General features: G+C 52.1%; 1 protein-coding gene across 3 annotated transcripts in view; it reads left to right on the forward strand.

Moving 5' to 3' along the window:
• TFIP11 (tuftelin interacting protein 11) overlaps positions 1-12,943 on the forward strand; it is a 16,275-nt gene continuing 3,332 nt past the window's right edge. Inside the window, exons 1-9 of one of the 3 annotated variants that reach the window (XM_006055569.4) lie at positions 44-153; positions 272-431; positions 1,756-1,973; positions 7,674-7,827; positions 8,119-8,275; positions 9,583-9,710; positions 10,059-10,211; positions 11,553-12,080; positions 12,198-12,304. In XM_006055569.4, the coding sequence (XP_006055631.1) occupies positions 1,765-1,973; positions 7,674-7,827; positions 8,119-8,275; positions 9,583-9,710; positions 10,059-10,211; positions 11,553-12,080; positions 12,198-12,304 (1,436 nt within the window). In that variant the 5' untranslated portion in view covers positions 44-153; positions 272-431; positions 1,756-1,764. Of the gene's footprint in view, positions 154-271; positions 432-1,169; positions 1,457-1,755; positions 1,974-7,673; positions 7,828-8,118; positions 8,276-9,582; positions 9,711-10,058; positions 10,212-11,552; positions 12,081-12,197; positions 12,305-12,943 lie in introns of those variants that run through there. The other 2 variants (XM_006055568.4, XM_044930002.2) reach the window with 2 other exon arrangements.

The following is a 12,943-nucleotide window of genomic DNA, read 5'->3' on the forward strand; positions in this document are numbered from 1 at the left end:
ACCGTAGCGTCCCACTGCTGCCATGGCAACGAGCGCGTCATATCCGCTGACATGATGTCATTTCTGGTGCGCCGCATCCGCGTTCCGGCGCCTTAGTGGCGCGTTTCTCGCACCGAGTGGGGCGCTGAGTTCGGTCCGCTGAGCCGGAGAGAGGTGAGCTGGGCCCGGGAGTGGACGGACAGGGGACGCGGGGGAGTCTGTGCCAGTAGGAGAGGGGGCTCTGGCTCGCGGAAGCGGGCCTCGGCCTCGCCGGTCGCTCTTCCCTTTCCAGACAGCTCGGCCGCAGCGGGGAGGGAGCGGGGCCGCTCGGGGTCTCCGGGCCGACTTGGACACCGATCCTCCACCGCGGGGCCTGGACGGCGCGGCAGGGAGACGCCGAGGCCTGGCTGCAGTTCCACCTGGTTTCCAGCCTCACCAGCCGTGGAACCTAGGGAAGTTAATTTCTCAGCCTCGCTGAAGTTCGAAGGCGCTAGCAGTACCTCCCTCGCAGAGGTGTCTTGATGCCTATATTAGCTTATCGGCCTGAAGCGTCCAGCAAGGGCTTACTTAGCACGTCCTGGGGGCTCTGTAACTCGTGACAGCTCCGTGCTTTTTACCATGCCCTGTGCCCGAGGAGGCAGCGGTGATCGGCGACTGGGACACCCCGCCTCCTCTGAGAGTATTTCCCCCCTTTTTTGTGCCTGTATGACGTTGGGACCGGCAGGACCCAACCATTGCACCAGTGAGTTGAGTAGAGTAAGTAGGGAAAACTTTCCCACAGAGCTGACTCGAGTTTGAACTCGCCTTAGAAGTGCTGCGAGTTGGCCGTCCCTGAAGTCTGCTTTTGGCAGCTGCTAGACGGAGGTCCCAGCGCTGTCATGCATGTAATGCATTGCATTGCGTTGTGGTGCCCCATGCCTGGCACTTGGTCTGCGTTTAATATTCATGCATTGAGTACCAGGTAGAGCGGGGATTTGAACTCGGGCTCTGTGATTTCAGCACCTGCTTTCACCATCACTTTGCTCCATGCTAATCCAGTAATAGGAGGGGCCATAGACCTAATCCTGGGACTAGCGTAACAAGTGGTTACTCTGAGCTAAGTGTTTTGAAAGAGCCATCTCCTTGATTCTGCCTCACAAGCCTTCTCTAAGGTTGGTACTGTAGTTAATCCACTTAAGAGACAGCTGAATCTCATCACCCAGCTCCCCTGAGTTGATTGCTGCACTCGGGTTCTCAGACGTGTGCTGTTTAAGGTCGTATTCATAGTCACTGCTGCCTTTTAGGGCCTCAGAAGAGGTTCCTGTCTGGGGAGGAAAACCTGGGGGTCATGTTTAAGTGTTTTCTAAAAAAGAGATATCACTTTGCTCAGCTGTTGTAAGTCCAGATGAAACTCTTCACTCAGCAATAGAAAAAAATAACATCCAGGAAGATGTTTGCCGCGTTTGTGAGGCAGCCATCCGTAGAATAACATACTTAAGCAAGTGTTTTTATGTGGTTTGTGTGTATGTGAGTGTGGGTGATGTTTGACAACATTGAGAGGGAAATGTGTGCTTAACCACATGGACTGCTGGGACTGGTATTTTTTATTCTGTTTTGGTACCTGTTTTCTAAAATACGTTTTTAGCATCTGCTTTATTGAATGGTACCAGTGACTTCAGTGGATTTTAGTTTGGGGGAGGTTCTGAGGGCAGCAGGGAGTGGCAGCTGACAGGGCAGCCTGCTGCTGCCGACCCCAGGACTTGTCACAGACTGTGCCTTTTCCCTGCCTCCCTTCAGTGACGGGCCATGTCGCTGTCCCACCTGTACCGGGACGGGGAAGGCCACATGGATGATGACGAGGATGAGCGGGAGAACTTCGAGATCACCGACTGGGATCTCCAGAATGAATTCAACCCCAACCGGCAGCGCCACTGGCAGACCAAGGAAGAGGCCACCTACGGAGTGTGGGCAGAGCGAGACTCAGATGAGGAGAGGCCCAGCTTTGGAGGCAAACGGTATGGCTGGCGCGGACCGCTTTCCCCAGGCTTTGGGGAGCTACCCCTCTAAGTACACTTCTCTCCTGGCCTCCCCGAGCCCCTTAGCTGCGACCTCAGCCAGGGAGCCCAGTTCCTCCTTCGGACAGAGCGCTGCTCTCTCACTGACCGATCATGAGTGAGCGATCATGTGTCTAAAGCCTTGTGCTGCAGCCCCAGTCCTTCCCTTCCAGGAGCCCAGACCCCAGAGGATGGAGGCAGGCTCATAAATGGAAGTTTGTAACTGACGTAGGACTGGAGAGGGAGTACTTTTCCTCGTGTTTGACCTGTTCTGGGAGGTCAGGGAAGATTGAGTGGTGGGGGGCAGGAGGGAGCAGTGCCCCTTGATGGGAGGAGCAGGGCATCCAGGAGGGTGTGAGCGGTCTTTTGGGGAGACAGGGGAGAGGGAGAGGAGGGGACTGTGGTCTGTGCGGAGGGGGTGAGACGTGGCTGGGGAAGTATGTGTGCAGAGGACCCTGTGAAGCCACAGTGGAAGCGGGGCTGTGTGAGGAGGCCCAGGCAGTGGTCTGGGGAGAGGTGGTGGAGACTGGGCCAGGAGGGCAGCCGCGGGCTGGGGGTTCAGGCTGAAAGCCGCCGCCTCCTCGGCGTGAGGTCGCGTGTGGGGGCTGCGGTGCGCTTGAGCAGAGTGTGTAGCAGGCTGAGGTTTTTCTGCGTGTCCCCACCTGAAGCCTGGATGCTCCAGCCCGTTGAGACCGTACATTTTTCACAAGAGAGACTGGGGAGAAAGAGCAGAGATCCGTTCAGGCTCTTTTCATCTGGCAAGAAATGTCAACAGTGGACAGTGTGGATCACAGGGCCGGAATGTACAATTGTAAGATAGTAACAGCAGCCAGGACCTGCGGGTTCCTCACAGGCCTGGTCTCAATGACCCTCTGAGAGAGGCACCGGGTGTAAAATGGAGTAAGTTTCACAGATTAGGGAACAGCGGCGAGTCAGGCAGCTGAGCTGTGAGAATCGGGGTCTGTCCGATCTGGAGTTGGGCTCTCATATGGCATCTCTTAGGGAAAAATTCCTCTGTGGATCTTACTGCCACAGGGATGTTTATTTACTAGGTCAGTCATTTTAGAAAGCATCACCTTACGTTGCAGTATTCCCGGGCTTTTTCACTGGATTCTTTTCGCTCTTCCTTTAACCACACAATACAGACCTATCAGCTCCAGTTTATACAAAGGGGAGCTGTGATTAAGAACTTGCTGTAAGTACTGTTCTTAAGGAGATCGGATAAAATCACTAGTTTCCATGTCACAGAGTTAATTTCTTAGCTATTTTAGTTTTCATAAATACATTTAATGAACACAAGCTTTTCTAAGAATGATTGATAAAATTGCTAATATACTTTCCATTCATATAATCTCCCTTAAGTGTATTTATGATTTTGATTTATGAAAGTGTCTTTTCTTATTTGATTTTTGTACTTGAAATAGTATCTGAAACAAATTTTTGCGGGGGGCCGGGGGCGGATAGTATTGTTTACTTAAGTGTTGTGTTTCCTGTGTAGAGCACAGCGAGCAGTCATATGCATATGTTTCTATTTATAAATATACACATATACATGCATGGAGAGACGCTCTTTTTCAGACACCTTTCCTATATAGGTTGTTACACAATATTGAGTAGGGTGCTCTGTGCTACACAGTAGGTCCTTGTCTGTTTCATACGTGTGTGTGTGTGTGTGAACCCTGAGCTCTCTAATTTGCCTCTTCCCCCCACATTTTCCCTTTGGCAGCCATAAGTTTGATTTCGAGATCTGTGAGTCTGTTTCTGTCTTGGAAACAAGTTCATTTGTGTGATTTTAAACATTAGATTCCACAGATGAGTGATGCACACATTTGTCTTTCTCTGTCGTGGCTCACTTGGTAATGCAGTCGCTCGGTCCATATATGTTGCTGCAGGTGGCGTTGTTTCATTATTTTTAATGACCAAGTAATACTGCCTCGTATGTGTGATTGTACCACACCTGTATCCGTTCATCCGTTGATGGACGTCTAGGCTGCTTCCACGCTCTGGCCGTGGTAGACAGTGCTGCACTGGGTACTGGCATGCCTGTGTCTTTCTTTTCCAGTGTTTATTTGGCTGCCTTGGGTCTAGCTCCATAGTTGTGGTGTGAGGACTGACTTGCCCTGCATCTTATGGGATTTAAGTTTCCCCAGCTAAGGATCAAACCTGCGTCCCGTGCATCGCAAGGCTGATGGTTAACCACGGGACCACCCGGGAGGTCGTGGGGTGCACATGTCTTTTCGAATCATGGTTTCGCACGGTATATGCCCAGCAGTGGTGCTGCTGGATCGAACGGCGGCTCTGCTTGTAGTCTTTGGGGGCCTCGCCTCCCGCCTCCACAGTGGCCGCGCCGGCAGTGCGGGAGCGCTCCCGCCTCCTCCGCGCCCTCTAGCGTTGGTTGCTTGTAGAATTTTTGATGACGGCCATTCTGATTGGTGTGAGGTGGTATCTTATTAAAGTTTTGATTTGCGTTTCTCTTACTAGCAGTGTTGGGCTTCTTTTCAGTTGCCTCTTGGCCAGCTGTGTGTCTTTGCGAAAATGTCTATTAGGGCTCCTGCCCCTTTTGTGATTGGGTTTTTTAAAAAAATATTGAGCTGCCTGAGCTATTTGTAGATTTTGGAGATTAATCCCTTGTTGGTCGCATCTTTTGCAAATATTTTCTCCCAGTTTGTGAGTTGTCTTTTCATTTTGTTTATGTTTCCTTTGCTATGCAAAAGCTTTTGAGATTAATTGGGTCCCATTTGTTTATTTTTGTTTTTATTTCCATTACTCCTAAGAGCTGATTGTTGAGTTTTAAGCTTTGAAGCTGGAGTTTTAAGCCAACTTTTTCACTCCTCTTTCACCTTCATCAAGAGGCTCTTTAGTTCCTCTTCACTTTCTGCCATAAGGGTGGTGTCAGCTGCATATCTGAGGTTATTGATACTTCTCCCGGCAATCTTGATTCCAGCTTGTGCTTCATCCAGCCTGGCATTTTGCATGATGTGCTCTGCACATAAGTTAAATAAGCAGGATGACAATATACAGCCTTGACATAGTCCTTTCCCAGTTTGGAACCAGTCCACTGTTCCATGTCCAGTTCTAACTGTTGCTTATTGTCCTGCATACGGATTTCTCAGGAGGCAGGTTGGGTGGTCTGGTATTCCTCTCTCTTAAGAATTTTCCAGAGTTTCTTGTGATCCACAACAAAGGATTTAGTGTAATCAATAATGTTGAAGTAGATGTTTTTTTCTGGAACTCTCTTGCTTTTTTTATAATCCAGCGGATGTCGACAATTTGATCTCTGGTTCCTCTGCCTTTTCTAAATCCAGCTTGACTATCTGGAAGTTCACGGTTCACCTGTTGCTGAAGCTTGGCTTTGAGAATTTTGAGCCTTACTTTGCTATCATGTGAAATGAGAGCAATTGTGCGGTAGTTTGAGCATTCTTTGGCATTGCCTTTCTTTGGAATTGGAATGAAAACCGACCTTTTCCAGTCCTATGGCCACTGCTGAGTTTTCCAAATTTGTTGACATATTGAGTGCAGCACTTTAACAGCATCATCTTTTAGCATTTGAAATAACTCAACTGGAATTCCATCACCTCCACTAACTTTGCTCGTAGTGATGCTTTCTAAGGCCCACTTGGTTTTGCATTCCAGGATGTCTGGCTCTAGGTGAGTGATCACACCATCATGATTATCTGGGTCGTGAAGATGTTTTTTGTATAGTTCTTCTGTGTATTCTTGTCACCTCTTCTTAATATCTTCTGCTTCCGTTAGGTCCATACCATTTCTGTCCTTTATTGTGCCCATCTTTGCACAAAAATTTCCCTTGGTATCTCTAATTTTCTTGAAGAGATCTCTAGTCTTTCCCATTCTATTGTTTTCTTCTATTTCTTTTGCATTGTTCACTTAGGAAGGCTATCTTATCTCTCCTTGCTGTTTTTTGGAACTCTGCATTCAGATGGGTATATCTTTCCTTTTCTCCTTTGCCTTTTGCTTGTCTTTTCTCAGCTATTTGTAAGCCCTCCTCAGACAACGATTTTGTCTTTTTGCATTTCTTTTTCTTGGGGATGATCTTGATCACTGCCTCCTGTTCAGCGTTATGAACCTCCATCCATAGTTCTTGAGGCTATTGGAGATCTAATAGATCTAATTAGATCTATGGTGATCCATAGATCTAATCTGTGGGAATCCATAGATCTAATCCATGGAGATTAGATTTTCAGATCTAATCCTTTGAATCTTTGTCACTTCCACTGTATAATCATTAAGGGATTTGATTTAGGTCATACTGAATGGTTTTCCCTACTTACTTCAATTTAAGTCTGAATTTTGTAATGTGTTCAAGATCTGAGCCACAGTCAGCTCCTGGTCTTGTTTTTGCTAACTGTATACAGCTTCTCCATCTTCAGCTGCAAAGAATATAATCCATCTGATTTTGGTTTTGACCATTTGGTGATGTCCATGTGTAGAGTCGTCTCTTGTGTTGTTGAAAACGGATGTTTGCTATGATCAGTGCGTTCTCTTGGCAGAATTCTGTTAGCCTTTGCCTTGCTTCATTTTGTACTCCAACGCCAAACTTGGCTGCTACTCTGGGTGTCTCTTGTCTTCCTACTTTTACATTCCAGTCCCCTGTGATAAAAAGGACATCTTTTTTTTGGTGTTAGTTCTAGAAGGTCTTATAGATCATCATAGAACTGTTCAGCTTCAGCTTCTTCAGCATTACTGGTCGAGGCATAGACTTGGATAATGTGATATTGAATGGTTTGCCTTGGAAACGAACAGAGATCATTCTGTCACTTTGGAGGTTGTACGCAAGTACTGCATTTCGGACTCCTTTGTTGACTATGATGGCTACTTCATTTCTTTTAAGGGATTCCTGCCCACAGTAGTAGATACAATGGTCATCTGAATTAAATACACCCATTCCAGTCCATTTTAGTTCATTGATTCCTGAAATGTCAGTGTTCACTCTTGCTATCTCCTGTTTGATGACTTCCGATTTATGCTTATTATCATCAGTCATTATGATTACTGATGTTTGAATGTGTTCCTCCATTTTACTAGTAATATCAACAGGCTTTATTTCTTAAACCTTTCCTGCCTTAACTGAATTTACCAAGTTACTGTTTTTTAATATTAATTAACTCTTGGCCACACTGGGTCTTTGTTGCGTGGGCTTTCTCTAGCTGAGATGGGGGCTGCTCTCTAGTTGCCATGCATCGGCTTCTCATCGTGGTGGCTTCTCTAGTTGTGGAGCATGGGCTAGAAGGCACATGGGCTTAGTTGCCCATGCGTGTGGGATCTTCCCAGACCAGAGATTGAACCTCTGTCCCCTGTGTAGGCAGGCAGATTCTTAACCACTGGACCACCAGGTAAGTCCTCAAGTTAAAGTTTTGTTTTGTTTTGTTTTTTTAATAAATGAGAGGTGGACAGTTACATCATACTTAGAATTTTTAGTCAACTCTATGCTGTCACTGGTAAGTCTTAAGTCACAGAGTTGAGACATCAGGTCAACGTGTCGAATGTGATTACAGGGGAGCCGGGTCTGGGGCACTGACGATAGGTGTCAGCGCTGCTCTTTTAAAATGGATCCCACGAGGTCCGCTCTAAGGAGCTCTCGGGCCAATGACGTTGGCCTGAGAGAGTTCTTACAGACCCCCTGGACCTTCTGTTTGCCCGCAGGGCCCGCGACTACTCGGCCCCTGTCAACTTCATCAGCGCGGGGCTCAAGAAAGGGGCGGCAGAGGAGGCGGAGCTGGAGGACTCCGACGATGAAGAGAAACCCGTGAAGCAGGATGAATTTCCTAAGGATTTCGGACCAAAGAAGTTAAAAACGGTAGCATCTTTATTGAAGGGCTGTGACCTTAGTAATGTTCCCAGAAGGTCGCTGTGGCCCTGGCATCTGCTGGGGGGTGGGGGCTTTCTGCTGGAGGCCTGTCGTGTGGGCCTCTCCCTGTGGGAGCAGGTTTCCCGCGGGGTGGCTGTATCAGGCAGTCTTTGCTCTGTCCGGAGACATCACTGGTGTCCTTGTGGTTTATAGGATACTTCTCACAGTGCTCTGTGACTGCCCGGCCATGGTCCCATCAGCCAAGCTTGCTTGCTTAGGTTTTTCCTTCTTTGTTTTCAGGGTGGCAATTTTAAGCCCAGCCAGAAGGGTTTTGCAGGAGGAACCAAGTCTTTCATGGATTTCGGCAGCTGGGAAAGACACACAAAAGGAATCGGACAGAAGCTTCTTCAGAAAATGGGCTACGTGCCCGGAAGGGGCCTGGGGAAGAACGCTCAAGGTGTGGTGCCCTGCCCGTGGGCGCTCGGGCAGGCGGGGGCGCGCCCTGCCTTTTCTCTGCTCTGCTGCTTTTCTGCCAGCATGTGACAGCGGTGCTCCAAGCTCCGCGCTTTATCAAAGCGCAAGTCACGTGAAATGCCGTATTTCAGCACGAGGGAGCGGTCGGCCTTAATACAGCCTAATGGGCTGAAAAGAAGCTTCTGTCTGGCCTGCCCAGTGTTTCTAAAAAGTCAGATCAGTTGCTAGTATTTAAAAATCAGACAATTTCTCCTAGGTTGTAGATAAGCTACAGTTTAGGAGGTTGGCAGGGATTGGGTTAGCTGACAACTCCTGCCCCGGTCAGCCCCCACAGCTTCCTTATTCTGGAAGTGGTCTCCACACCACAGCCCCCTCTCCTTGTTCATGTTACTGTCCCCGGGCTGTGCTCACAAAGGGGCAGGATAGGTAACTTAGCCGCATGAAACATCCATGGACCTGAGTGAAGATTGGAAAGGTGGCTTGGAATGAGAGTGAAGGCTGTTCTAATTTGGGAGCTCAACAGTACGAGCTGGAAAGGGTGTGGTGGGAAGTTTCGGGTGGGGGCAGTTCTTCACAGAAATGCTGTAGTCCTGTTTGTAAACTTTTTAAAAAGAAAAATGCATTTATTTCCAAGGCGCATAGTATAGAGCAAAGCAAGCGTAGGAGGTAGGAACTACCAATATGAAATATTATACGAATGTAATACACGAGTGATGAGTGATTGTCGCTCAGTTGTGTCTGACTCTGTGACCCCATGGACTGTAGCCACCAAGCTCCTTTGTCTCTGGAATTCTCCAGGCAAGCATACTGGAGTGGGTTGCCATGCTCTTCTCCAGGGGATCTTCCTGACCCAGGGATCGAACCCTGGTCTCCTGCATTGCAGGCAGATTCTTTACCAGCTGAGCCACCAGGGAAGCGTGTGTATATATACAATATAATAAGAAAACAGATGGAGTTTAAATGGCGGCTCCCCTTCTCTTCAGTCAGAATCAGCATATCCTTTCCATAGTAACCGGCTTCCAGGTGAACAGGGTAGGCCAGGGTCTGTTATAAATACTCCCGTCCGCTAAGTAAGTGACCGCGGTGGAAGTGGACCCGTGCTCAGGGCCTGCATGCGCTCCTGTTGGCACACTGCTCTGTGGTATTGGCAGCAGGACCACGTGGGGCGGGCAGGAGCGGCTCCCCTTCCGGGCGGCATGCTGTCCCGTGGAAGGACCAGGGAGCAGGTCTCTGCGTGGCGCACCCACACGATGGCAGTGACCATGAGTCTGTCTCTCTGAAATCCATCAGGCATCATTAACCCAATCGAAGCCAAGCAGAGGAAGGGCAAAGGTGCGGTGGGGGCATACGGCTCGGAGCGCACCACCCAGTCCCTGCAGGACTTCCCCGTGGTTGACTCGGAAGAAGAGGCCGAGGAGGTGGGTCGGGAGGCGGCCCGGCTGTCCTGTGCGCCTGTCAGTCGGGGTTGGTCTGTCTGCTCGTTTGTTTGCTCAGCCAGCTTCTGGGGGTTCAGGGGTCGAGCTCACACTGTGCACCAGTACAGGCCAGAGGCTGTGTCCCGCCATCAACAGGGAACACAGTACACGAGTACCCAGTGTGGTCAGAAATGGGGGTGTGGGGACAGGGTCTTGCCTTGTAGGGGGTAGTGGGTGTCAGGCAGCCTCCTCGGAGGGGTCAGCGTCAGATAGCACCGTCCTCAGCACAGAACCGTGTGGAGGTCTCAGCGGCCCTTTCGTCTTCTGATGGACCCTGTCCCTCTGACTCAGGAATTTCAGAAGGAGCTGAGCCAGTGGAGGAAAGACCCCAGCGGAAGCAAGAAGAAGCCCAAGTATTCTTACAAGACCGTGGAAGAGCTGAAAGCCAAGGGCAGGATTAGCAAGAAGCTCACCGCTCCCCAGAAGGAGCTTTCTCAGGTCAAGGTAGGTGCCCAGAGATGCCAGCCCTGGATGGGGGTCTGGGAGACACGCAGTTACCCCACACAGCAGAGGCGGTCACCGAGCACTTGCTCGTAAGGTTCCTGCAGGCTTTCTGTGCAGGGGGCGGGAGGGTGTGTGCGTGTGCTTTAATCGTGTGTAGCAGCCTCAGTCCGTTCCCTGCGCTCGGGCTCGTCATCGCCCTCCCCCGCCTTCCCCGACACGGCAGTGCTGGACTGCCTGCCGTTCCCAGCTTTCTGGGGCTGCCAGTTGTACTGTTGTGTTGCCAGACCTTGAACACGTCTGGGTCCGTCTGGGGCGGGCTGCTTTGCGCGTGAGGCCTTGTCTGTGCCGGGACAGTCCTTAAGGCTCGGCTCCTACAAGTGGAGGCGCCACGTTCAAGCACCGCAAGATCTTCAGTCTCTGACCAGGAGGGGCCCTCCGGGCATCCCTGCGTGGCCTCTTATGGTGACTTGATTTTCGGCCCCGGGCATGTGCAGACTGAGAGGCTTTCCCGTCACCTCCCCAGGGGACAGAGGTGACAGGTGTCTGCTGCAGGAGGTCAGTGTGTGTCACAGAACTGAGAGTTCAGTGGGTTCTCCAAGGTCAGGTGTCGGGTCAGCTGGGGACCTGGCAGGAAGTGCGGCGTCTGGGTCGCAGCTGGAGCCTCTGCGGCCATGGGTCTGGGCGGGCCCGAGGGCTGGAGCGGAGGTGAACGTCTTCCCGGGTGTTCCAGTTCAGCTGGTCCTGGGTCGAAGTCTTGGCTCAAGTGACGGCGATACTTCCGTTTCAGTACCATCCTGTTCTCATTCCTCAGTCATCCCCAGACACTGAAATTACCTCATTTCCTTGGTTGCCTTTGTGGGTTTTGTGTGTTTCTTGTTTTTATGTTGAAAAACAAAACAGGACAACTCGTACTACGTGCAGTACGCAGTACCTGTTAGACAATTGCGAAATGGAGGCAAAAGTATTAAATTAACATTATTTCCCATAAATAACCAGTTTTCACACCTGTGATGTAGATCTTTTCGGGTCTTTTTGTTGAAATGTGCATTTCTTACCAAGATATTTTTGACTGTTTGTTGTTTTATTGCCTGCTTTAATCAGTACAGCCTCTACCCCTGTATGAAAGTAGTTTCATCTCAACAGCATAGTCCCTTTTGTATGTCGTCAGTTTTCCGTCTGGTCTGTCCAGAGGCCCCAGGGGAGGGCTTGTCCGTCTGTCCCTGGTGGTCGGGTCCCGGGCCTCTGCTGAGCCCTTCCCCGGCGCCCTCCCCGGGCTTCGGTGTGCGTCCTACGGGGCGGCGGTGGCACGCGTTCACCCGCGGGCCCCTCCGTCCTCCCCAGGTCATAGACATGACGGGCCGGGAGCAGAAGGTCTACTACAGCTACAGCCAGATCAGCCACAAGCACAGCGTCCCCGACGACGGGCTCCCGCCGCAGGCGCAGCCGCCGCCCCCGCCCGGCAAGGAGGCCCGGGCGCCCGGCTTCGCGCTGCCCGAGCTGGAGCACAACCTGCAGCTGCTCATTGAGCTGACGGAGCAGGAGATCATCCGCAACGACCGGCAGCTGCAGTACGAGCGGGACGTGGTGGTGAACTTGACGCACGAACTGGAGAAGGCGGCGGGCGCGCTGCAGCAGGAGCAGCGGGCCATCGCCAGCCTGAGCGAGGTGCTGGCGCTCGTGGAGGAGTGTGAGCGGCGCCTGCAGCCCGGCTGCGGCGACCCGCTCACGCTGGACGAGTGCGCCCGCGTCTTCCAGACGCTGCGGGACAAGTACTACGAGGAGTACCGGATGTCCGACCGCGTGGACCTGGCCGTGGCCATCGTCTACCCGCTCATGAAGGACTACTTCAAGGAGTGGGACCCCCTCAAGGTGAGCGGGCAGGGAAGACCGCCGCGCAGCCTCTCGCCGGGGGCGGCCCGGGCTCCAGACGGTCTGGAGGGCGAGGGGCCGGCCGGCTGCGCTCAGCCGCAGTGTCTTCCTCCTCAGGACTGCACCTACGGCACCGAGACCATCTCCCAGTGGAAGAGCCTCCTGGAGAACGACCAGCTGCTGTCGCACGGCGGGCAGGACCTCTCTGCGGATGCCTTCCACAGGTGCTTCTGGGGGCGGCGGCGGAGCGCTCCTGGCCGGGCGGCGGGGCTCGGCCGTGTGGGCCCCAGGCACGTGCAGGTGCCGCTCTGGAAACCTAGATTCGCTCATCTGAGTGTTCCTGGGAGCGACGGAGGAGCGCTCCCGACAGGGCGGCGGGGCTCGGCCTGTGTGGGCCCCAGGCACCTGCGGGCACCGCTCTGGAAACTTAGATTCGCCCACCCACTCACCCTCCCCTTGTGTGCGCTGAGGATCTGCCTGTCCTTGCTGGGCTCGCCGGGGAGTGAGGCAGGGCCAGTCTCCAGGAAGGGACAAGGTGGGTGATAACAGGGAGCGGACAGATACAGCCGGGCTGAGAATGGCAAGGATGCCACCTGTGTGCACATGTATGGGTGCGGGTGGAGGTACAGGTCTCGGGAGGGTGATGCTGAAGCCCAGACCCAAGCGAGGGGTTGGCTCTGCAGTAGAGCCCCAGGTGGGGAAGTGCACGACCCTGGGGGGCTTGTGAGCCCACAGCCGCCCTGCCAGGGACACAGGGACACCCAGGAAACGGCCCGAGGCTGAGTGGGAGCCACGAGAGCTGTGGGCTGGCCGATGGTTTTCTGACGGGAGGGCCCTGCTGTTGGGTGTCCGCAGTCCTGCCC

This window comes from Bubalus bubalis, chromosome 17 (assembly GCF_019923935.1).
Source record: "Bubalus bubalis isolate 160015118507 breed Murrah chromosome 17, NDDB_SH_1, whole genome shotgun sequence".
Lineage (NCBI taxonomy): Eukaryota > Metazoa > Chordata > Mammalia > Artiodactyla > Bovidae > Bubalus > Bubalus bubalis.